At 36.6% G+C, this 26682-nt stretch overlaps 1 protein-coding gene across 1 annotated transcript in view; it reads left to right on the top strand.

Moving 5' to 3' along the window:
- Window positions 1-26682, top strand: part of CCDC169 (coiled-coil domain containing 169) — a 48134-nt gene that overhangs the window by 6808 nt on the left and 14644 nt on the right. Inside the window, exons 3-5 of the mRNA XM_041767450.1 lie at window positions 4075-4185; window positions 4469-4509; window positions 12638-12741. Coding sequence (XP_041623384.1) covers window positions 4075-4185; window positions 4469-4509; window positions 12638-12741 — 256 coding nt within the window. The remainder of the gene's footprint in view (window positions 1-4074; window positions 4186-4468; window positions 4510-12637; window positions 12742-26682) is intronic.

Below are 26682 nucleotides of genomic sequence, written 5' to 3'. Positions count from 1 at the left end.
CTAGAAAGAAACCCTGGAATAAAATGATAGACTGTATCTATCTTATTTTTGTATCTCTAGTGCCCAGTATAGTGCCATATATTAGGCTTTTTCCTTTCCTTATTAACATTTTCTTATTTTACAGACTTTGCAAATTAACATAACTTCATCACTGTTATAAATGCAATGATCAACACAAACATGACTGAATTATTAAAGTCTATATAGAGTCAAGTTTCAATCAATTCAACTGTGTCCTTTTAAACACTTTAAAATGTATTATTTAGCATTGTTGCTTAATAGGGCTTTGTTTTTGTTAACACTGCTATCTGTCTAAGGCAAAAAAAAAACGAAACAAAAAACAACAAAAAAAGTATCTAAAAGATAGGGCTCTATCTAATTTAATTGTTTTAGAGATTTTATTTATTTGTTTGACAGAGAGAGAGAGGGAGAGAGAGCACATAAGCACAGGGAAGGGCAGAGAAAGAGCGGGAAGCAGACTCCCTGTTGAGCTGGGAGCCCAACTTGGGGCTTGATCCCAGAACCCTGTGATCATGACCTGAGCCCACAGCAAGATGCTTAACTGACTGAGCTACCTAGGCACACCATAATTTAGTTTTCTCTTACTTTATGAGTGTCCTCTTCCAAGGTCAATTCATAAAATTGGCCATAAATCAAACTTATAAAACGTTTCAATTTTTTATTTGGTTTTGCTGACTGTTGTACTGATCCTAGCCAAGATCCCTCTGCCCCTCCCCTCATACCCTCATGCTCACACACTCTCTCTCTCTAAAAATAAATAAACAAATATTTTAAAAAGAGTGATGCTTTTGTTTGTTTGTTTTTAGAGTTACTGAAGGAGCAATGGTTCATGGAAGTATTGCTTTGGGTATTTTTTCCACCAAGAGACACAAATGTTTCTGCCAAATTTTTATCCTTGTAATCTGTATTTTAAATAATGGTTTATGATAAGTGTATTGTTGGGCTTTATAGATTGGCTGCTATTGTGCTGAAGATCAGGGATCATCTTTTTTGGTTTCAAGCATGTTGTGGCTATCTCAAAGATAGCACCATATCTCTCATTCAGGTGTTTCAAATGTCTCTAAATTCCCTTAGTATCAAGACTATTAAAAAAACTTGCCATTATTAACTGCCACTCTTACTCCCAATTCGGAACGTAGCATAAACATTTTAAAGATGGATAAAGAATTAATACTTTTGATACTTTTGTGTTATCACGGAACAAAATGTGGTAGAGAAATAAATAATCAGTGTGGTTCTCTTTTAGAAAAAAGAAATACTTGATAAGTAGAAAGTTCATGTGATTTGTGGGAGCCAATGCTGTTTTGTGAAAAGAAAACAATTTTGTTAATCTCCAGTTTTGTGGGCCTCCATTCACTTGTTGGGGAATCAGAAATTCTAACAAACTTTGGTATTAGCCATGTAAATCAGTTATGGCTGCAGGTTTTGGTAATTTATGTAGTCTTTATGCAGTTGAATTTTAATTATTAATCAATGAATTGTTAATAATGTATACATTATCTTACTAGAATTTGAAACATAATAGACTGGAACAGATCAATGTTAATTATTTAACTGTTTGATAGCTCTGTTTGTATTTTCCTGTCAGTTCAACAGCAGCAACCAATCAGTTGGGTCCATTTAGTTTATGCAGGTTAAGATTTTTCTAAAATAGATTCTCCTGTTTTATGTATCTTTCTCCTCATAGCAAGATCAAAACAGCACTGAATGCATTGTCAGATCAACTTTGGCAATGAGGCAATAATTAATACAGGGAGGACAGATTAGATTTAGATATGAACTAGCTGCAAAAATATCAAACAAAGATATTTCAAATTAACTCTGGAAATCAGTCTCAATGATTACTCATGGCTAGATAGCTTAAGAACAGAGTATTCTTTGCTCTGAACAGATTAGTTTGTACTCTTTATTAATTTGACCTAGAATTAATCAAGCTCTCTTTCATATCTGCCCCAGCTGACTCATCCATTAGGCATAGTGGGCACATTATGAAGGGCCCTTGATGATACTTCTAGAGGCCAATGAGATATTTTATTTTAAAATCAGAAAAAAAAATGAATATGATCCAGGCTGAACTATATTTGTCTTTATACCAGCATAGTAGTAAAAATAGAATTTTTAATATTTTTTATAGAGGAAGAGGCCTACAAAGGCAAAAGTGTCAAGGGGCCATGGAAGTCACAATGTGACCCTACAAGACCATAAGACTATTTTTCCCCATTTAAAATTTTCTCCTGTAATTCAAGAATAGTCCATTTGCTTTCTCTTTGTCTTTTGTCTTCTACAATCCGGAGCCATCTATGTACACTGAAGGAATTACACATTTGAAGGTGTACATTTGAGGTCAGTTCATCACACTGGGGAACATGAATATTGACATCATTACCTCCAGGGCCTTGCACTTATTAACATTAATACATGATAGTATACTATTAGGCTTACCTATATTTGAGGATCTCTAAATCAATATTTTAAAGTGGAGGTAAACATTTCCAAACTATAGTTAGATGTGCTAAAAATGAATTACATTCTTAATTTTTTGGTAACTGTTCTGATTTTGATCTGAAGCCCCCATTTCCATGGTGGGGAAAGAGGTCCAATTACAGAGAGAGACTTTACCTAGCCAGTTATACAGGTAATTCCATCTATTTGAACTCAGTGATATCTTTTGGATAAATGTTCAGTCTCTCAGATTCCTCTTTCCTTCTCGTTCCTGGAAGCATTTGGATTAATAACTTTCAACCTCAATTTGGGAGAGGGTTCCTGCTTCTGTTTTTGGAACACTATTTGCTAGAGATGAGGGGGTATGGGATACATGTGGCCAGGTTAGAAGGTTGAGGCTGGTAGTATATGCTTATATTCTTCCTACTTAGATTTTTCTTGTCAGCTATGATGGAGCTGAAATTGCCTCATATATATAAAGAGTATTAAGGTTTAGAAGCAAGCCATCATTTTTCTCTCTATAAAGTGTACTTTCAAGATTCAAAAAAAAGAGGATCCCTGGGTGGCACAGCGGTTTAGCACCTGCCTTTGGCCCAGGGCGCAATCCTGGAGACCTGGGATCTAGTCCCATGTCAGGCTCCCGGTGCATGGAGCCTGTTTCTCCCTCTGCCTGTGTCTCTACCTCTCTCTCTCTCTCTCTCTCTGTGTGTGTGTGACTATCATAAATAAATAAAAATTAAAGATTCAAAAAAAAAGAAAGAAAGAAAAAGAAAAGAAAATAGCTTTGGGCCTTGAAGCTGACCAAAGATGTTTTAGTTCTAGGCTGTATGCTTCTCCCCTCCTATAACAATAAGACAAATGTTTTGGTCTTAATAACCAAAGGGGTTTGGTGAAAGAAACCTGTTTAAGGATAAGAGAAGATGACTGAATAGGCAAACTGCATGTTTTAGCACAGCGGTTAAGAGGATACACATTCAAGTCAGATAAAACTGGGCTGAAGCCCCAGTTTCCCCATTTATTGGCTTTGTCACCTTAAGAATATTATTTGACATGCCTGAGCCTTGGTTTCCTCATCTGTAAAATAGGTAACGAAGTTTTTTCAAATGAGGAATAATTAGTTAATATATGTAAAGCATTGTGTATTTTATATGTAACAAACCTGTAAGTGGTAATTGTAAAAGAGACTTCAGAATTTGTTTGCAAAGGGAAAAAAAAAGAATATGACATTAGATGGAGGCTAGAACTATTTAGGCTGTTATGTATGGATATTTCAGGTTACAAGGAAAGAAACATGTTCCTAATAGTCCCTCTAATAAAATTCTGTGTAAGGGTATGTGAGGAACTGAAGGATAAAGGGAATAGGAAGTGAGAAGACCAGGAATCTCAATAGTCCTAGTGAGGTCTGGCTGTGTGGTAATCTGACTGAATTTACTGTCTGCAATCTCAAAGATCCTATCTAATAGAGAAATAAATGCATGCTTAAAAATTAGTTCATTCTAGTTCATCTATATTGCTAACAAAGTCAAGTGCAGTAAGATTGAGCTGATTAATGTTGTAAATAAATGAGAGGTGACAAGATGATTTTCTCCCATCCCCCTACTTTTCACTCAGGTGGTGAATGGAAAGTTCGTTATGAGACACAACTGGAACTGAATGAACAACTAGAAAAGCAAATTGTTTCTCTAGAAGAGAAAATGGAAAAAATCCCTGGAAATCCTTCAGGTACCAAAGCAACTATGTATATGTTTTATAAATTGAGTTAAAAGTGATAAAATATTTTTTTAAGATTTCTATTTTATTTATTTATTCATAGAGTCAGAGAGAGAGAGAGAGGCAGAGACACAGGCAGAGGGAGAAGCAGGCATCATACAGAGAGCCTGATGTGGGACTCTATCCAGGGTCTCCAGGATCACGCCCTGGGCTGCAGGCAGCGCTAAACTGCTGCACCACCGGGGCTGCCCCAAAAGTGATAAAATATTAATTGTTCATATTTGTTTTGTTGTAGATAGATTGTCTTCTATCCGTGTCTATGAACAAATGCCAGTGGTGAGTAAAGACTGGTTTAACTAAAAGAATAATTGAAGGAAAGAAATTATGTATTTCTTTTTTAGATAGGTTCCCAAAAAAAGTTTAAAGACTGTTGAAAATTCCAAATAAAATATTTTGTTCAGTGGAACTGTTTCTAGGAAGTAAGGAATCCTATAGCAGATCCTTCAACTTAATCTCCCCCTTATAAAGCTGGGCAGGGTTGCAGGTACAAACAAAATGGAAAAAAAAATGGAAGAAAAAGAATCTCAAATCTCAATAGTCAGTCCAGGTGGAAAATGTTTCTACTTCCTGCAACCTAAAAGAGCCTATTAAACACAGAAATATATATCATACCTATTAAAAACATTTCCATTCTATTTCCTCTGGAATATACATATACACATGTATAGATATACACATATTCATGTGTATATTCACATGAATTCACAATATTCATGTGAATATTCACACATATTCACATTCACACACACATACACATAATGTATAAAATCCAACAGAGAACCTATAAAATTACCCTATCACATGAAAAAAAACAAAACAAAACCCTTATTGGCTGATTTACCTAATTTTCTTTGGGCTGCCCTTTCCTCCTGATAAGTTACTTAAATTTATATGTTTTGTACTTTACAAAGCACATTTATTTGTTTTTAATTCATTTAAACGTTTGTTTTTTAAAATGTGGAGGAGACATAAAGCATGACTTATGGTGGATTTAGAGTATGCTTGGAAATAGCCTTTTCTTTAGAACTCACACTGAATTTTTATTTCAAGAATATCTAGAAAAACATGGAAATCTTATAAAAATCAAGGATACTTTATATGAAAATATAAATATAATACTCTGCTAAACTGGCAGAACTACACAACCCCATGAGCTAAAATTAATATTATTTCCTTTAACACATTTGACACTAAGCTTAAAACAATTAAGTGATTTGCTCAGAATCACAGTCTGGAAATGTGGAAATCGATTCTGTTTCTCTAAAAAAACCCATGCCCATTTGACTATACTGTGCTATGCCAACAGCCCTTCTATACTACTTATCAGAAATAACATGTTTTTTAACGTGTTTTATGTAGAGCACTTAACTGCTATATTCACAGAGGTCCTGAGGACCGGAGTGCTACAGAGATTGCTCATTGAATAACTGCAGACCTTTAGTGAAAAATACATAAAAATATCTTTTTTAAAAATCATAAATCAGGAGAGAAATAACCTATTTTGTACACCTCTGTCATTTTCAACTCAGAAATTTATTTCTGGCTTGCCAAGTCAGGAAAAATCATGGAGTTATATCCCCATCTTGTGGTACTTAGAAATCACTGCAAGGGTTATTTTAGGCCTTGTCTTTCTTTAACTATGGATATAATTTTAGTTCTACCTATAAAATATAAAATATAAAATACTACCTACAGAACAGAAAATATTCTGATTCTCAGTTGCTTGATAACTTATCCTCAGTGCTAGCTCAAAAAATTGGGTATCACCAGCCTTTGGAGAATAGCAGCAAGTGCTGGTGTGACATGGTATGATACTTTATAGCATACATAAGAAGCATTTGATTGGTTTCCTCACAGCTACCTCAGACTGTAACATACTCATGTTGACAAAATTCTTTCTTTTTATGAATTTTTGTTATTCTTGAAAAAAATGTGGTTCTCTAAGAGGTTTAGATCTAGAGGCAGAGAATTCTATTTCTCTTCAGTAAAGGACTAAAGAAACGTTAGAAAAACTAAGAGCAGGGTCATGTACCAAGCAGAAAGAAAAGATAATGAAAGTTCAGGCTCTTAAGGAACTGGTTCTCTTTATTCTCTAGGCAGATGCATGTATGAGTATCTGGTTTTTCTTACACAGGGGAATCGGGAGGAGTCTGCATAAACAGCAGGGATTAGGAATCTAGCCTAGGAGCTGGTGGTGGAAGTCGCCAACTACCAAACAAAAAACATTGGGATCCAAGGATCCTATATCCAGTGATGAAATGTTTTATTCAAGGACAGAAGATAGTATACTAAGCCTTATTCTTTATATAAAAACAATATTTATGAAATTCAGATGCATACTCTTTATGGAATGCAGACAGTTTTGACTTTCTATTAAGGTTGATAATTAGAGAAAGATTTTGAACTTCTTGGGAGTGATAGAATATGAATTCAAACACTACTTGTAATTTTACTGATTCTTTATCCTTGCTGGGGTTGGCACAGTGGCTCCTCCAGGCTCCGGACTTGACTTTCCACTCTGCCATCCTTTAATGAGTGGCTAATGCTCACAAGATGACTGCTTCACTTTCTTTTTCATAGAAAGAAGTAGGTGAAGGGCAAAGGGCAAACAAAGGTGAAGGCCAGTCAAATTTGCTTTCTTTCAAAGCATTTTCTAACACTGCTGTACCCAGAGTCTCCCCTTATATCTCATTGCTTAGAACTGCATAATATGGGCACCTGGGTGGCTCAGTGGTTGAGCATCTGCCTTTGGGATCAGGTCTTGATCCTGAGGTACTGAGGCACTGAGATGGAGTCTCACATCCGGCCCCCCATGGGGAGCCTGCTTCTCCCTCTGCCTATGTCTCTGTCCCTCTCTGTGTGTCTCTTCATGAATAAATAAATAAAATCTTAAAAAAAGAACTCTATCATATGGCCTCCTGTATCTGCAAGAAAGGCTGGAATATTTAGTGTTTTACTGAGCATAGTAGTAGGAAGAAGGGTAGAATGAATATCTGTTATGCAATTAGCTCTATTTGCCACACAAAGGCACTTTCAATGAGTACTACTTCACTTATTTTTTAAGATTTAGAGAACTCAAGTAAGGGTGAGGAGGAAGGGCAGAGGGAAAGGGAGAAGCAGACTCTCACTGAGCAGGGAGCGTGACTTAATGGGGGGGGGGGGGCTCCATCCCAAGACCTTGTGATCCTGGCGCCCCAGTACCATTTCATTTTAAAGTTATATATATTCATTTAATATTATTTAAAAAATAAAGACAAAGATAAATATTAAGTCAAACATATTTACTGCTGACTCTTTTTTTAAAGTTTTGCATGCAAATATATTAAAAATTACAAACCAATAAATAAACAAACCCCAAGAAAGGTACAAATAAGGACAGCACTTTAAAAGATATATATATAACTTTAACCCTATTTCATGGACAATTTTGTGTCCTGTACTAATCATGGACAATTAAACCAATAATTTCTTGTGTTATATTTTCTTCATGTATATTTTTAAGAGCTACATTATATTTTATTGGATTATGAATGTTCAATTCCTTTTCCCTATAATTGAATATTTTAGGTTATTTGTGGTTTTAATTTTGAATAAAATAAAACCCACAGAGGATAATATGGCAAACAATATATTCTAGTATTAACAAATTTTTAATTTTTGTCACTTTTTTATTTCAAATATTTTAATGAAAACAGTGAATAGAGTTGAGAACCCTTTTGTTCCTCTTCCTGTCTCTTTCCCTTTATAGGCAAGTATGATCATGGATTTGGTATACATCATTCCAATCTATTTTTAAATACCTTCCTGCAGATATGTCTAAAAATGCATGTAAAAACATCACATTGTACATATCATTCTTTTTATTCTGTCCATGTTATAATACATAAAGATCTGGTAAATTTTATTTGCTACATAGTATTCTTCTATCTATATATCTTTATTAATTAATTAACTTATTTATTTATTCCCCTATGAGGAATTTTCAAAATCTCACTGTGACAAACATTGCCACAGGGAACATACTTATACATGTCTCCTGATATAAAGTATTCCTCCAGAATTGGCTAACTTTTCTGTAGAGAGCTAGGTAATTAATACTCTCAACTTTGCAGGCCATATGATCTCTGTTGCAACTATTTGATGCTGCTGTTGTAGTGTGAAAGGAGCCATAGACAATATCTAAATAAATAGATAGGATTTTATTCTAACAAATGTTGGCTTACAAAAACAGACTGTGACTGGATTTGGTCTTCAGGCTATACCAGCCCTTGGGTTAGGGCAGTGGTCCTTAAACTTTCCTAAGGTAACAGAATCATGTAGGGAACTTCATAAAAATACAAAGGCCAGGCTTATCCCTTTTTTTTTTTTTTAAGGATTTCATTTATTTATTCATGAGAAACACAGGGAGAAGGGCAGAGACACAGGAAGCAGGAAAAGCAAGCTTCCTACAAGGAGCTTGATGTAGGACTCAATCCCAGACCCCAGGCCCCAGGATCACATTCTGAGCCAAAGGCAGATAGATGCTCAACCACTGAGCCACCCAGGCATCCCCAGCCAGCCCTATCCTTTAAACAGCTTGCCAAATCTGAGTTCTTTATTAACTCTCCAGATAATTTAGATATACACCAATTTTGAGAACAACTGCTCTAACATACATAGAGTGAAAGTTTTAGAACATGGGATATGCACATTTTCAAATAATGATAGAATCCCTCTAAATCAATCTAAAGACACCCCAGGTCTATAGTTAGGTCTGTAATAAGTAAAAGAGATGATGATGGGAGATAAGACTGGAAATATAAGCAGGGCCTTGATAACAAGGGATTTTATATGCATATGAACCTCTTTATATGTGATGAGAAACTTTTTTTTTTATGGGAAACATAAAAAAGTATTTAATAGAAGTTTAAGTCTTTCCCCCCATGGAGAAAGGCTTCCCCAGGGTGAGTGAGATTTGAGGCAGAGAAACCAGATAGGACGCTTTTGTAGCAGTCCAGGTACAGGAAGGTAAGTTGTTCAGCTTGGACAGTAGTATATGGGGATGAAGGCAATGTGACAGATTGAAGAGATATTTAAGAATGTGGATTTTGTGAGTATGTGGATGCTCAGGTGAGACTGGGAGAGGATTGGAGGGAGATTAAGGACTCTCTCTTGAACAATGATTACAGTCAACAGCACTGTAGGCATCAGAAGTAGGCAGAATGTGAGGAAATGAGTTTAGTTTTGTATGTATTACACAAATCATAGTGATCAGCCACCTGGACATGGTTTTAGACTATGGAAAGTTGTCTCTGAAAGGAGAGATCCCGGAATCATCAGTGTCATCTGAAGTCATGAAAGTATAAGATTGTTCAGAAAGAAATACAAAATCTGAAAAGAAGAATTGAGGATGGAACCATAGGGGGTACTAACACTTAAGATGTTAGCTGAGGAGGCGATACAGTGAAGATAACTAAGAAGAAAAATTATTGAGAAAGGGAGAGGGAAGGCAAAAGTGTGGAAAAGAGTGGTATCACAGAAGCCAAGGGAGGAGAAGGGTTTAAGGAGTGTTCAGCAGAAGAATGTTCTCCAAGAAATTCCAGGTGCAAGGTAGGATAAAGCACATAATTTGAAATTCCTTTGATTCAAAGGGGAACAAGGTAAGCAGGTTAGAAGCAAATTAATTAGAAGACAGGCTATTGAGAGAAAATGTTGTGTAGTGGGAAAAAAAGGGTGAGACAATGGAGTGGGTTTAACCCACTTTGCCTAGAAACATGGCTTTTAGAATTAGACTATCCTGGTTCAAATTCAGACTATGGGGCATTAAGGAAATTACTTCATCTGTCTGAGGCTTAATTTCCTCATCTGTAAAATGGAGTTAATTATGCTCTCTTGCAAGGTTGTCATAAAGATTATTAGAGATACATAAAGCAAATAGTATTATGCATAATACAGAGTAAGCACTTCCCTTGATAAAGTGTTAGTTCCCTTCATCCCTTCTTTGATAACTCGAACTTTAGAGGGGGCTCTAAGCTTCCTTAGAACAAGCCAGTTGTGAAATTAAGTTTAGCCCATTTCAAGGAAATAAGGGCAAGGATAAGTTGTGCAGTATGTTTTCACTTATTCAGCTGTGCTGTTACAGAAGTTGTGAATATTCTGGTACCTCTTAAAACTATAGAATTCTGTGGTCTTTTAGTACCTGTCCAGAGAACAGAGGCTTCTTTGGGGATATAATAAAAAGTACATAAATTTTACTTCTCTTGGGGTTGCTGGGCTTTCTAACCCCTTTTATTTACATTCACCAGAAGAACCTAGTGTCTACCTAATGTTATCCCCAAGAATTTTGTGGTGTATTGAACAAAGATCTGTAGCCATTCACTGGAAGACTAGGATCTGTTTTAAGCATTCCAGATGATTCAAAGTTAAGGATAATTAGGCTTTGCTGACTCTGATGAGCAGAAGCTGTTTTTCTGGTTCTGACATGGCATTCTAGGCCTCCTAATTAATATCCAATTAGAATATGAAGCTGAGGATTCAGATGAACTCTTTATCAGAACTTTATGGCTCCTGGTGGACAGCCCCATCCGTAGGTGGTTCCCCAGCAGTGTTTTGAGTAATCTTTGAGTGCTTTACTGTCACTACTAGCATACTGGTAGCTGATGTCTTCTCTCTTTGATTACTTTATTTAGGCCCACTCAAGCTGAATATCTATGACACTGTGCCACAAACAGAAAGGATGACTGGCCCCTCTACTTCCCTGCCTCCCTTTACGGTCCAATGCTGCCATGTCCTTAGTTGCTGGTCAGTATATAGAGTTGGGGTCCTTTAATTATCAAACCATGTAAGAATCATGTGAAAAATTTATTAAAAGTGTATATTCTTGGGTTTACCACCCAGAGATCCTTATTGGGTAGGTCTGGGATAAGGCCTGGACATTGCATTTTTTAGCAGACATCACAATAGGTTCTATTGCAAAACACTAATATATAAAATAACAACAACAATAATAACAGATTTAGGCGATCTATATCCCTCAGGGAAAGATGTACAAGATAGTCTCTCTTGTGAAAAGTTACTATAAAGTGTTGATCAAAAAGTTCTACCATATCCCTGTGGTCAACTCTATTGCATGATGGAAATGCTATTCCTTGATCCATCAGGAGTCATAAAATTGATGACCCCTTATCTTATAGTCTGTTCTGGCTGCCACAAAAAAAAAAAATACCACAGACGGGGTGGCTTACAAACAACAGAAATTTATTTCTCATTAGAGTCTGGAAGTCCCAAGATCAAGGCATCAGCAGATATGGTGTTTGGTAATAGCTTGATTTCTGATTCAGAGATGACTCCTTCTTGCTGTGTCCTCCATGGTGGGAGAGGGCTAAGAACCTCTGTGGAGTCTTTTTTATAAGAGCATTAATTCTATTCTTGAGGCTCCTATCCCCATAACCTGAGCATCTCCCAAAGTCCCCACCTCTGTATATCATCATATGAGGCATTAGGATTTCAACATATGAATTTGGGGAGGACACAGACATTCAAACCACAGAACTTCTATTTCTCTCTGCTTCTTTTTCCCATCAGTGCATTCCTTTGTTTCTCATTATACCCAGACAGCTTGGACCCTTCAGGGAAAACTCTCACCAGAACACACACTCTGTCAGTCAGATGGAGATAGCACAGAAGATCCTGCTCCCAAAGCCAACAAAGCTATCTGATGATGGGAGACATGAAGGAGAAAGTATGGAAACAGAGAAACAATATTTAGGAAAATTTTGAGTTTCACACTAAATGTTCTCTGGAAGACTCTTGATCAATTTGTAGAAAATCAAGTCATAGGAAATTAATTTGCCAAAATCTAAATCATTGAATACATTCTTATGATTGTAACCCTAGCATTTTAAAGAATGTTCAATTTGTTAAAAGCTAAAACTTATGAAAATGGCTTAGCATTTAGTATCATCATTGAAAAATATATTCCAAAAAAGAATATGTTTAGGTTATAAGTTCACATGCATGGAAGATTCTCCTAAAAGCAAGTTTTGGATAAATTGGTAAATTTAGAATCCTTGGTGAATTGGCCTCTTTGCAAGTTAATCCTTTGGTCAATTGACTTCTTGCAATATTAACTTTTGGATATTTACCTAGTTTCCTTTCTGAAGTATGTTTTAGCTTTCCTTAAGACGAACCATAATATCTCTCTCCTTGCCCTGCCTTAGTAGGAGAGGCATTTCAAACAGCTGGACTAGTCTCTTCATCATGCACTTGAGCCTTCAAAGAAACAAGACTCTCCCCTCATATCATTCTCTATTTTGGTCCATTTAATTCTACATGTTGACTGCTGATGTCTTTAATCAGCATCCTACTCTTTTGTTCATCCTGATGCCCCATATCATTTTCCTGAATCCCCTTTGTTGTGATTCAGATTCTTCTTTTAGTTATGCTGCTTCATGGGATCCTGGACAAACATCTAGCCCAGTTTGGACCTTCCAGGAACTTTTACCTCACTGTAGTGGCATCATGCTCCCAGTAGGTTCAATTTTGTCATTTTCACCTTCAGAACATTCTTAGAAATTTTGTTTTTAGGGATCCCTGGGTGGCGCAGCGGTTTGGCGCCTGCCTTTGGCCCAGGGCGCGATCCTGGAGACCCAGGATCGAATCCCACGTCAGGCTCTCGGTGCATGGAGCCTGCTTCTCCCTCTGCCTGTGTCTCTGCCTCTCTCTCTCTCTCTCTCTGTGACTATCATAAATAAAAAAAAAATAAAAAAAAAAGAAATTTTGTTTTTAAAGCCATAAATATACATTTTAGAACCTGATAGCCAGGCATTAATAGTAACGAATCTAAAACACTATTGACACTCCTAAATATATTTGTGTTTAAAGTGATATATCTGCCATATAGTGAAAGGATTACTGAAGGGATCTTGGATTATCAAGAATGTGATATAAACAAAGCAAGAGGAGAAATTCCCACTAGTCATCTGGCTAGTGGTAGATATGTAGAATCCATCTGAGGCTGCTTCCTGATGTATTCTGTCCCAGATATCACCAAGTTTGTGTTCTCAAAGATCATGTGTCAGTTTGGAGACAGGTGTAGCCTCAAATCACAAAACAAGTAACACATATTTTATATATGAATTTAATAACAATGTTGTCCACAAGGGGGCACTTGGTATTTAAGCACGCAGAAGGCTGTATTCATTCATTGCTGCAATTGCCTTCATTGAAAAGTACTGCATATCTAGGAGCTGTAATTATATTCTCATATTTTTTCTCTTGTAACCATTCAGTAGAGTGATTTTTTTACTTGTAATTTTTATGTGTTCTTTAGTATAGTATAGCAATTACCATTGCTTAAAAAATAGGTGGCTGATAGAGTTTCCTTTTTACTTAGGATAGATAAAAGGGGCTTAAGAAAAGCACAACTAAGTATATTTGATTTCAGGTATGTAAAAGCATCCTGAAATTTCTTATTCTTACCCCTAAAGTGCTATATCTGCCATATAGTTTCAATGTGCTGTTAGAAAATGATCTTCTCCAAGCAAATTAAGACATGATCATAGGTGAAATACTAAGAACTGATTAGTATCAGAAACAAAACAAAACACCTCTTCCATGATAAGAGAATTAATTTTTGTGTATGTGATTTCTTTTTGGTTAATTTCCAGTGGAGTCTTCAATTTACATCTGGCTTTAGTATGTTTTTTCAGGCTATAGTTTCCTAGTGTGTGACCATTGATTATATAATTAGCTAAAACAAGCTCCTCGGGAAGATCAAGAATATTAAATTATGGGTCTTCTAATGAATTAGAAGTGATGGGATAAGAGAATATGTGACTTTGATAAAAACATTAAAAAAGTAGTTCATTTTGGAGTTAGTAAAATAAAGAAGCAAAATCTAGAATGAACCTTGAAGTTACTGTAGTATAATTTTATAATTTTAAAGGATTTCTGATGTTTATAATAATTTTATAAATGGATAATTACAAATATCTTGCATTTAATGATCCAGAGTATTTAATGACTAATACAGTTTTTACAAAATCCAGAATGTGATCTCATTTTCTCCCCAGGACAGTTTTTTAAATTAATTAGTTAATACCTTTTTTAGAGCAGTTCTAAGTTCTTAACAAATTTGGATGGAAGGCACAGAGATTTCCCGCATACTCCTTACCCCTACACATAGCCTCCTTATTATCAACATTATTCATTCCATTACTGGAATGAATCTATACTGACTCATCATAATCACCCAAAGTCCATAATTTACCTTAGAATTTACTCTTGGTGTTGTATGTTTTATGAGTTTGGAAAATGTATGATGACATATATTGATCCTTATAATATAATACAGAGTATTTTCACTGCCCTAAAAATCCTCCGTGTTCCACCTGTTCCTCCCCACTATCCACCCCCAACCCCTGGCAATTACTGATCTTTTTATTGTCTGCATAGTTTTGCTTTTTCCAGAATGTCCTATAGATCCAGTCTTTTCAGATTGGTTTTAGTAATATGAATTTAAGATTCCTTCATGTGTTTTCCAATAGTTCATTTATTTTTAGTGCTGAATAATATTTCATTGTCTGGATGTATCATGGTTCATTTGTCCATCCACCTATTGAAGGGCATCTTGGTTTCTTCCCAGTTTTAGTAGCTATGAATAAAGCTGCTATAAACATCCATATGCAGGTTTTTGTACGGACATAAGTTTCAACTCCTTTGGGCAAATACCAAGGAGGGCAATCACTGAGTCATATGGTAAGAGTATGTTTAGTTTTGTAAGATACTGCCAGACTTCTTTTTATTTTTATTTTTTAAATATTTTATTTCTTTGAGAGAGAGAGAGAGAGAGAGAGTGCTCAAGCAGGGGGAGGAGCAGAAGGAGAGGGACCAGCAGACTGTGCTGAGCACAGAGCCTGACGCAGGGCTCAGTTGCACAACCCTGAGATCATGACCTTAGCAGAAATCAGGAGTCATAGGCTGACTGATTGAGCCACCCAGGCGCCCCTCATTTTGCATCTTACATTTAGATCTGTGATCTACTTTGGGTTAATTTTTGTGAAGGGTATAAGATGTCTAGATTAGTTTTTTTGCATGTGGATGTCCAGTTGTTCTGGCACCATTTGTGGAAAAGAGACTATCTTTGTTACTTTGTTTTACTGGTAATGAACAAGTAGAATTTGAAATTTAAGAACACAATACCATTTATATTAGCACCCCCCAAAATGAAATACTTAGATCTAACAAGATATGTGTAAGATCTGGATAGGGAAAACTACAAAACTATGATGAACAAAATCAAAAAACTAAATACATGGAAAAGATATTCCATATTCATGAATAGGAAGACTCAATATTGTCAAGATGTCAGTTCTTCCCACCATAATCTATAAATCCAAAGCAATCTCAATCAAAATTCCAACATGTTATTTTATGGATATTGATGAACTGATTCTAAAGTTTATAGGAGAAGTAAAAGACCCAAACAGCCAATATGATGTTGAAAAAGAAGAACAAAATTGGAGGACTGTTGTTTACTAACCTCAAGATTTACCAAAAAGCTACAGTAATCAAGATTAGTATTAGCAAAAGGATAGACATATAAATAAAACAGAATAGAAAGCCCAGAAATAGAACACCCAGAACAAAGAGATCCTTTTCAACTGACCTTTGGCAAAACAGTTGATTTTCATATATTAGCCTTGTATTCTGCAACCTTGTTATAATCTCTTATTAGTTCCAGAGCTTGTTGTTGTTGATTATCTTGAATATTCTGCATAGATGATCATGTTGTCTGCAAACAAAGATAGTTTTATTTTCTTTCCCAATCTGTACACATTTTACTGCCTTGTCTTGCCTTATTATATTAGCAAGGACTTCTAGTGTCATGTTGCAAGTGATGAGAGAGGTCATCCTTACCTTGTACCATCTGATCTTAGTGGGAAAGCTTCAAGATTCTAACCATTAAGTATGATGTTACTATAATTGTTGTTGTTGTTTAAGATAATTCTTCATCAAGTTGAGGAAGTTCCCCTCTATTCCTAGTTTTTTTTTTTTATTTTATTTTTTTTATCCCTAGTTTATTGAGAGTTTTTGGTATCAGTGGGTGTTGGATTTTGTCAAATGCTTTTTCTGCATCTATTGATCTGATCACATGATTTTTTTTAGTCTGTTGTTATGACAGATGCCATTAATTGAGACAGTTTTTTTTTTTTATGTTTGCCTTATTCCCGTGAGCTTGCCCTAATGAACCATCCTACTTTCCTGAGTTATTGCATGATATCAAAGCATGGTGCATCTAAAACTCAACTGTAGAAAGCAGGCTCAGGGAAGAAACGTGAGGTGGGTCCCAGGAATTCTACTTGTAGGAGCAGTCCTAAGGCTAACAAGAAAATACTGTACTGTGTGTCTCCATGCAGACTCAAAGGGGAACAAACAAGCACAGAGCTGGAAGATGGTGTGTTATAGGCAGGAAGGATAAGAAATCAAGATGTTAAAGCTGAAGGTAGTTACGAAGAAAGTCAGAAGGACAAGGCAAGGGGTCCACATCTGATATGAAGTTTCTGCTTAATATGTTTTCCACATGTATATACAAACTTATAAAATTAACATTTTGCCATTTTTAAACATTTTTTAATTTAGGAATTCCTAACTCAAGTACCAGGATGGGTAGCTACCATCTTGAATACAGTCCATTTTATAATTCACTGTGTTGAGTATAAATTATTGAAGAACTATTAGTGTATAGTAGTAGTAGTATGGTGCTTTTAAAAATGTGCTTAATTATAATGGTTCCCATTTTGGTCAAGATTTTTTTTTTTTTTTGCTGTTATAAAATTAAGAAGGGAGATAGTATATGTAGTAGGCCTCAGGCCTGAGATCTGTTAGGAAAAAAATTTTAACGAGTACTACAATTCATTGTTTGGCATATTCACTCTTACATGACCCTGTCTCACCAACCCTTCTTCCTACTCTTCTTACTATGTACAGAAGTCCTAAAATACTCCCTCCTAACCAAATCCAAATATCCCATGTGAAATTAGAAAACTATGCCTGGTACCATTAAAGAATTGAGTTTATTGGGATATAAGTTGTGTAACATTGTTTTAAAGTGGTTTTGGTAAAATTGAGGCATCAAGCAAATGTTAAGAATAGGCACACAGATTTAGATTTGGATGTGATATTTATTAGCAGTGAAATGATAGTTTATAATGGATAAGGAGAATATAGACGATCTCAGGAGGTGAGAGACTTAAACAAATTTTTGAAGATCCTCAGGTGGACCAGTAGTCATTTACTTGACAAAGTTGAGAAAGTAACAACAAGCAGTTGGCAAGAGGAAGGCATATGAGTAAAAACAAAGCAGTCACTCTTTAGATCTGCTTAGTGCATTGGAACTTGGCAGCCCCAAGTATTGAAGAAGGTGGAGATGAGGAAGGAAACTGGGAAATTAGTTGAACATATAGACATGGAACAGTTGGCCACTGGGACCCCTCTGCCATCCCACATAGGATACTTTCCTTCAGTCAGTGTTTTTTTTCCTCCCCACTGGAGAAATTAAACTGCAGAATCTCTGGATTTGGGGCCTTCAGGCACAGAGGAGGATGAGAATGAGATAGAGGTCTAAGAATGATGGAATTAAACAAAAATATGTGGTTCGAATAATGGAACTCTCAGCTCTCTCCCCTTGCACTACTCACAGAAAACCAATGGCTAAGGTAGGACATTGGACAGTTCTTCAGTTGTAAAATGGAAATGCCCTTAAAAAATGGTTAGTGAGGTGCCTACGTGGCTCAGATGGTTAAGCATCTGCCTTCTGCTTAAGTCATGACTTCCAGGTCCTGGGTTGCAGCCCCATGTTGGGCTCCCGACTCAGCGGGGAATCTACTTCTTCCTCTTCTTCTCCACCTGCCCCTCATGCTCATGCGATCTCTCTCTCTGTCTCTCTCTGTGTCTCTCTCTTTCTCAAATGAATAAATAAAATCCTAAAAAAGAAAAGAAAAGACTGTTAGTGTGGCTCCCCAGAGAATGCATCTCACAGACTTCCCAGAATAGGGAAGTTAATTGACTGAGGAATTGGGCTTCAAAATACATTACTATTTTTGCATCAAAGCCACACCTCCCATGGGCTGCTCTTTGTCCATGTAGGTATAGGGGGGATACTAAAAGCAACCCTATTCCTGGGAAACATGGGACTCCATTGTCCGTGACTTTGGCTTAAGGATTCCTTGATGGTTTTGCCAAACTTTCCTTAGGCTGCATGCCAGCCTAGCATGCTTCCACTTCTACCTAACTTTCTTTCCCTTTCCCCTTCCCTAAGAGGAGTTGGGGAAGTTGGATTATAATCCAACTACTTTCCCATCCTTCTGCTCTTTCCCTATTTCCTCTAAGGCAGGCATTTCTGATAACAGAATCCTTTCACATTTAATCCCATCTTGGTGTCTGCTTCTCAGAAGACTAAGCCTACAACTAGATGTACTGGGAGTGATGCAAAACAAAACAAAACAAAACAAAACAAAACAACCGAAAAAAAAAAAAAAAAACCAGGAGGTAAGATGGGGATTTGGGCCTGGCTCACTTACTGTGTGGCAGGCAGAGGATGCTGTCCTGATTTGTAGATATGGCAGTAGTAGATCCTGGCTCAGTGCAGCAGTTCAACTGCTAAAAACCTCACTGATGGTGACCTTGGAAAATGTTATGACAGAGGAAAATGTTATAGAAGAATCCAAGATGTAGGCATTTGGAAAGGATGGAGTTATTTTTAAGTTGTAGTGACACCCTGTGTAAGGATAAATGAGACTGAGAACAGTGAACAAGCACTAATATTTAAGAGTGAAAACCAGAGAGTCTTGGTGGTAAAAGTCTTCTATACCCGTAGTAGAAGGGCAGACACTGTAGAATAATAAAGCTGAAGACCAGATTGTGAGTTACAGAGTTCCAGAGACATTTAAATGCTCAGGCCATGCATGTGTGTTATGCAAAAGATAGGGCCCTAAAAAGAATAACCAGGAATCCTGGAAAGTATAAGAGGACATCTGGCTGGATGGGCCTAAGGATATTGACTCTGCAACTCCAGCTGGACCCTCTGGCCCAGGTCTACTTCTAGTAAGGGTTAGAATACTCACTGTTTTAGAAGATGCTACAGAGTCCTCTCTCTGATAAAGCAGTGGGTTCTCCCCTCAAGAGCTGCCTCCACCTCTTCTGGCTGCCAGGCTAGTTAATGAGGGTGCTGTTCAACATCTATTTAAAAAAAAAAAAACGGAATGGGGGAGCAGGAGGCTGAGGACAGTTAACCCAAAAGAAAGCACAATTCTTTGATCATTTCCCAGATCTTAACCACTTTTCAGTTCCAGAAATCATTGACCAATGAGGTGCCTGGGTTCCTAGGAGAAAGGACCCTATAACAGTCCACATATATATCATGACCATATCTCCAATCTTCCCCCAAAAAGGCCTCTAACCATTTATGTGGGTGCCTGTACACTGTGGAAAAGGAAACAACCAGACATTTTGAGATCTGAGTTGACATTGATTCCTCAAATAGGAATCTAGACCTAGAGTCCAAATCACATGGGCCCCATGTGTCTGTAGACTCCTCTACCCCCGTGGTCATCATTTTGCCAGTCCCTGAGTACATAATTAAAACAGATATACTTGGCAGTTGAAGTTAACCCCCACACTAGACCTTCATCTCTGAAGTAAAAACTATTACAATGGAAACAAAATAGGAGCTTTAGAAACTGTCCCGTCCTAACCCAATGCCAAAATTGTAAAGCAAAAACCATTTTTTTTTAATCCCAGGGAAGACAGCAGTGATTAGTATCACAATTAAAAACCTAAAAGATGCAAGGGTCCTAGTGCCTATTATTACTCTGTTTAATTTGCCAGTCTGGCCTCTGCAAAAACTGAAATTTTTTTTAAGATTTTATTTATTTATTTACTCATGAGAGACACATAGAAGCAGAGACATAGGCAAAGGGAGAAGCAGGCTCCCCATGGGGAGGCCAATGCAGGACTTGATCCCAGGACCCAGGGATCATACCCTGAGCCGAAGGCAGATGCTCAACCACTGAGCCACCCAGGTGTCCCAAAAACTAGATATATTTTGGAGAAACACTGTAGGCCATTGCAGGCTTAACCAGTTAGTAGCCCCAACTGCAGTTGCTTTGCCAGATGTAGTATTATCACTAAGCAGACTAATAAGTTTTCATGTGTAGGGTGTGTAACCAATGATTTGGAGAATGCATTCTTTTTGTTCCAATTAGAAAAGAGGACCAAGAACAGTTGCAACTTCTGGTTTCGGCTCCAATATTCATAGTGCTGTCATTACAACAAGCAAGAGGTGAATAATCTGAAAATCAATCAGTCAGTGACCTGAGTTTGCTAGGCAAACTACCATCCTGCAATCTATATAAATAGACAAATCCAGATAGTCACTAACCTCTGCTTACCTGGAACAGAAGCTGCTGGAAACATAAACTAGCAGGGAACACTTAAATGGTGATTTTGATGAATTAATGGAGGAAAAATAGACAAATCCACTATTAAAGTTAGAGACTTCAATACTGAACGTATCAGTAATTGATAAGAAGGGAGGAAAATCAATAAAGACATAATTGACCTGAACAGCAGTGTCAAACAACACAATCAATTGACATTTATAAAGTATTCCATCCAAAGACAGAATACAGATTCTTCTCAAGCTTTTATGTAACATTCATAAAGGTAAACCATATAAGACACTCAGCTCAATGAGGACAGGGTCTGGATTTGTAATTCTCAGTGGTATCCTTAGCACAATGTCTGGCACATAGGAGCTGCTCGATGAATGTATTTTTTTTAATGTATTTTGAGTAAAATTAATGAATTGTAAAATTAAATGACAAAGAATTTAGTCAGGATAGGAATAGTAGTGAGATATAGTCTAACCCAAAGAAAGCATATTAAAAATATTTAAGCTTTGGGGGAACCTGAGTAGTTCAGTTGGTTGAGTGTCTGATTCTTGATTTCAGCTCAGGTCAAGATCTCAGGATTGTGAGATAGTGCTCTGTGTCTGGCTCTGTGTTCTAGCTTGAGATTCTCTCCCTCCCCCTCTGTCCTTCCCACCACCCCACCTTGCTCACACTCTCAATAAGTAAGTAAGTAAGTAAGTAAGTAAATAAAATAAATAAATAAATAAAATAAATAAATAAATTTAAGCTACAAAGCTTAGAACTGCAAATCCACATCAAGAAATAACAGAAAACACTCTTCTGTCATAGAAACTGCCACTTGATTAGTATTCCTAACCCTCTGCTTTCATCATGCCACTTGTTTAATAATTTCCAATAGCTCCCAGTGTTTTACTTCCTGAGCCTGGCAGTCTAAATCTTCTATTAAACAGGTCCTTCCTTATTTATGTTACCCTATTTCTTACTTATTGCTCAAATATTTTGCTTCAGCTCTATTATTACCACTAAGCAATTATTTTGACTCGTCTTTGATCAATATATAGCTCTCCTGTCTCCCTCTTTTTTGTCCATCCAAATCCTTCCTCTTTGGAGGATCCTGAGTTCTCTAGCCCATGTTGATCAGCTTCTTTTAAAAACTTGTAAGGCATTTATTATCTATATTTCACATTTTGGCATTTAATCATATATTGCCTTGAATTTTACCTATTTCTGTTTTTTTAAGATTTTATTTATTCATTCATGAGAGACACACAGAGAGAGGCAGAGGCAAAGGCAGAGGGAAAAGCAGGCTCCCTGTAGGGAGCCTGATGCGGGGCTTGATCCCAAGACCTTGGGATCACAACCTGAGCCAAAGGCAGGCGCTCAACCACTGAGCCACCCAGCCATCCCGAATTTTACCCATTTCTTATGCACATTTCTTATATGAGTTTCTAGAGTTTGGGATTATATTTCATTCTGGTCATCTTTAATATAAAATAACTTGTATTCCAGTATTAGTTTATTAATAAGCTAATTTCTCTTAGAACTTAGAGTGCATTTTTCCATTGAAACAATATTAAAAAGAGTTAAATTCTCTTTTACATTTATAAAAATGCATTTAACAAATGATGTAACTAAACCATATTACTATGGTAGGCTAAACTTGGAATTCCCCTAGCAAGGATCTGTACAGCAAAAATTTTGAACTACTTCCATCACTCCTTGATTTGAATTTAAAAACTCTTCATACTTGAGCAGTGGTTTATTTCATAAGGGTTTAATTTTCTATAAGATAACCCAGTTTAACCTCTTAAATCTGTGGAGCTTTCATGGACTTTCTTCTGGAATAAGTTTATATTTGGGGGAAGGGACTGAAAGCCATTTATGATGCCCAATTTATGATATTCAAAGACAAATAATGCCTGCCTAAGAAATAACACCCAGTTATGTTTTAATGGTTATCAAATATACATAGTGAAGAATTGTCACAACAAGGGATTTGTTTTATCACTGGTGTTATTTTAGAGACAAGAACTTGTCTTGTTTCAGCTGACCTAATTATCCTATCAATACAATTTTTAAAATTCTAATAAGTATTAAGTACCTAGAAGCATTTTTAGAGAATTAGCTGTTTTTCAGGAGGAGGGTATGAGCTCTAAAATATCTTGCAGTTTCACTTTGTGGAGATTTAAATCAGCTGCTTCTGTTTTTCTTTAAATGTTTCTTTTAATATATTCAGTTACCTAGATCATGACCAACAAGGGTTATGTAGAATTCAATTTGGAGATTTTTTTTTTAATGTTATTGTGGTAATGTGTAAGAATATGAGAAATAATTGGAGTTACTGCAAATAATTAGTTGTTGGTTTAGGGATTAAATTTTCAAACCAAATTGGTGTAATGCAGTATTTCTCTGGCATTTGGCTAAACCTATATTCAGCTCCAACTATTTGTGATGAATGGCATTTGGACTGAGGTCTTAGTTTCCAGAACTGTCCCACTTTGCAATATTCTCTCATTTCTCCTGGTCATTAACTTTATTGTCTATTCCTCTACTGTACTGTTGTTACACTGGTATCAGTCATATGAAAAATATATAATTGTTTATTTAGTATGTGTGGGCTTTGGAGTCAGATTACCTGGGTTCTTTTTTTTAGCCCGGGTGGCTCAGTGGTTTAGTGCCGCCTTCAGCCCAGGGCCTGATCCTGGAGACCTGGGATTGAGTCCCACATCAGGCTCCCTTCATGGAACCTGCTTCTCCCTCAGCCTGTGTCTCTGTACACAACCCCCTCTCTCTCTGTGTCTGTCATGAATAAATAAATCTTTAAAAATAAAATCAATAAATTATAATTCATTATCCTGTACATTTTTATCAATAGAAATATAATATGGTTAAAACATTAAATCTGGAAAATTACTTCCCTCTGAAAACTAGTATACTGGGAGGCCCCAAGGCCAGTCCTATGTTCAGTGATTTGCTAGAACAACTCACAGGACTCAACGTATATTTGTGCATACAGCTAGGATGTATTGCAGCCAAAGGATACAAAGAAAAATCATCAAAGGAAAGAGGTGTATGGGATGAAGTTTGGAGGAAACTAGGCACAAGCTTCTTAAAATCCTCTAGTACAGTCACATAGGACACACTTCATTCCTCCAACAATAGGTCATGTAACATGTGTGACAACATATGAAATTTTATCTTCCAGGTAAATTCATTAGGTACTGAGCTCAGGTGTTTTACTGGGGACCAGTCATGTAGGTAACCTCTGCTTAACATATACTAAATTCCCAACTTCTAACCTCTGCTTAACATATACTAAATTCCCAACTTCCAGAAGGAAGATATATAGACAGAAACCATATTGTTTGTACAGTTTAAGTACAGTGAGCCATTCCTTTTCATTTAAGGAAAGTTTTATATTAGTGTTGAGAACTTTTTACCACTAAACCAGTCTTGCATACAGGTCTTTCTGAGGGCAGCAGTTTTAGGCCTGCAACAGTAACCCTCTTTTTTTTCTTTAAGATTTTATTTATTCATGAGAGAGGCAGAGACACAGGCAGAGGGAGAAGCAGGCTTTATGCAGGGAGCCTGATGTGGGACTCGATCCCGGGACTCCAGGATCACATCCTGGGCCAAAGGCAGGCGCTAAACTGCTGAACCACCCAGGCATCCCATGCTACAGTAACTCTTTCTGCACAATTACCCTACTTATTTCTTTTTTATTGTTACATTTATCTTCCAAATCAAATTTCTTGTAGAAAGATAATACCTCTTATATTCAAATTTGCTTAAATAACGGGGAAAGATTTTGAAAATGCAAATAAAATTCAATCTAATCACATATTAACATATACACACACATCTGTACTATTAGACTATAGGTCTGTTAGGACGGTTTAGTTTTCCACTGAGTACTGTTGTACATTGGATCTCTCAGGGAGTACACTCTGAAATGGAAATCAGCATGCAGGAAGTTTACTTGTGAGCATTCTTAGAATGAGTACCTCAAGGGTAAGGGAAGGAAATAGGTTTGGACAGAGAGAATAGGGCTACAGTACAGCTGCAGTCTTCATGTATCAAACTGACTCACAAGTGAATAAAGTGTGGGCTTTCTCTTCCTCTGATGGGGTGACCTACCCGGTCAAAGCCCTGTTTGCCATGTCCTTTCTAGGCCATGTATAAGTGGTTCTCATCCACTTAACTGTCAAATTGGGAAAGATGATACTAAAGGACACTGAGGTAGATGACCTGGATGCCAACCCATTCCTCCTTGCCCCCTGCTATATCATCATCCTGATGATCAGTTCCTCTTTGGGTCCTTCCATGCCATCGGCCTGAACTGAGCTGGAGGTGCTAGTGCATCAGAGGTGGATGACATGGTCTGGGATACCTGCTCAGTAAGCTAGTCTGTGCCCTCTGGCACTGCACAGGCTTGATCTTGGATATGTCGCTTCCACCTTCGATGGAACCTAATGTTGAATACAGTGCCTGGCATAAATAAATAGGTGTTTACTAATTTTTCAAATGAATTCATGAGTGAATAATGGTCATAAAAATGGGAAAAAAACTTTCTGGAAATATTAATAACCCATATAACTCAAATAGAAACATTTCTATATACCTATAACCTTCCAAATTAGTTATATATAATTGGTTATACTTTAAAATATTGTTATTCTGAGTTACTATCTCAACTCTGGAATTCAGTAACTTTTTTTTTTTTTTAATTTTTATTTATTTATGATAGGAACACAGTGAGAGAGAGAGGCAGAGACACAGGCAGAGGGAGAAGCAGGCTCCATGCTCCGGGAGCCTGACGTGGGATTCGATCCCGGATCTCCAGGATCGCGCCCTGGGCCAAAGGCAGGCGCCAAACCGCTGTGCCACCCAGGGATCCCGGAATTCAGTAACTTTTTGATTCAAGTTTTAGTCTTTATTCATTTATTTATTTATTTATTTATTTATTTTTAAGTTTTAGTCTTTAAAAAAGTTTTAGTATTAAGCACCTCACAGAGGGGGATATCCAAATGGCCAATGGACTTAAATCATTACTTATTCAGTGGAATGCAAATTAAAATTATGAGGCCACCACAAATTTTAAAGATTGATGATTCCAAGTGTTATCAAATATATGGAAGAAGTGTAAATTCATGCAACCACTTTGAAATAGTGTTTAGTATTACTTTCTACATTTAGCTGATCATACACCTACTCTATAAACCAACAATTGCACTCTTAGTTATATATTTAAAAGAGTAGGGCATATATTTATACCAAAAAACCTGTACAAGAATGTTCATAGCAGCTTTATTCATAACAGCCATAGACTGAACTCAAATATCCATCAATAGTAGATTGGATAAGATTTTTTGAGAGATATATATTCATACATATGTTATTCTTATGTAAAAACAAATATTCATATATTTATGAATAGTAACATTATATTATATACATATGAATAATAACAATAAAAACAAACTCAAGCTCACACAAAATCATGAATAATTACTACAGTATTAGGGAAAAAGAGGCCAGAAATAAAAGAATACATATAATATGTTTCTATTTATATAATATTCAAAGACACGTACAACTAACTAAACTGTGGTGTCAGAAGATAGGATAGTGAGTGGTTACCAATAGAAAGGAGTAGAGGGCAGCCTGGGTGGCTCAGCAGTTTAGTACTGCCTTCAGCCCAGGGCCTGATCCTGGAGACCGGGGATCGAGTCCCTCGTCAGGCTCACTGCATGGAGCCTGCTTCTCCCTCTGCCTGTGTCTCTGCCTCTCTCTCTCTCTCTCATGAATAAATAAATAAAATATTAAAAAAAAAAAAAAGAAAGGAGTAGAATGCTAATTGGGAGAAATAGAAGGTTTTCCAATGTGATGGCAATGTTCTGTTTGTTGACCTAGGTAGTGGTTACATGAGTATTTGCTTTATTATAATTCATGGAACTTAGTTCTCTATTTTGTGCACTCTTCTATATGTGCTATACTTAAAGCAGTGTTTTAAAAATAAAGTTTTAATGGCTTTTAA

Source organism: Vulpes lagopus, chromosome 8 (assembly GCF_018345385.1).
Source record: "Vulpes lagopus strain Blue_001 chromosome 8, ASM1834538v1, whole genome shotgun sequence".
Lineage (NCBI taxonomy): Eukaryota > Metazoa > Chordata > Mammalia > Carnivora > Canidae > Vulpes > Vulpes lagopus.
Note: the sequence above shows the minus strand (reverse complement) of the source record. Positions and strands in the feature narration are given on the sequence as shown.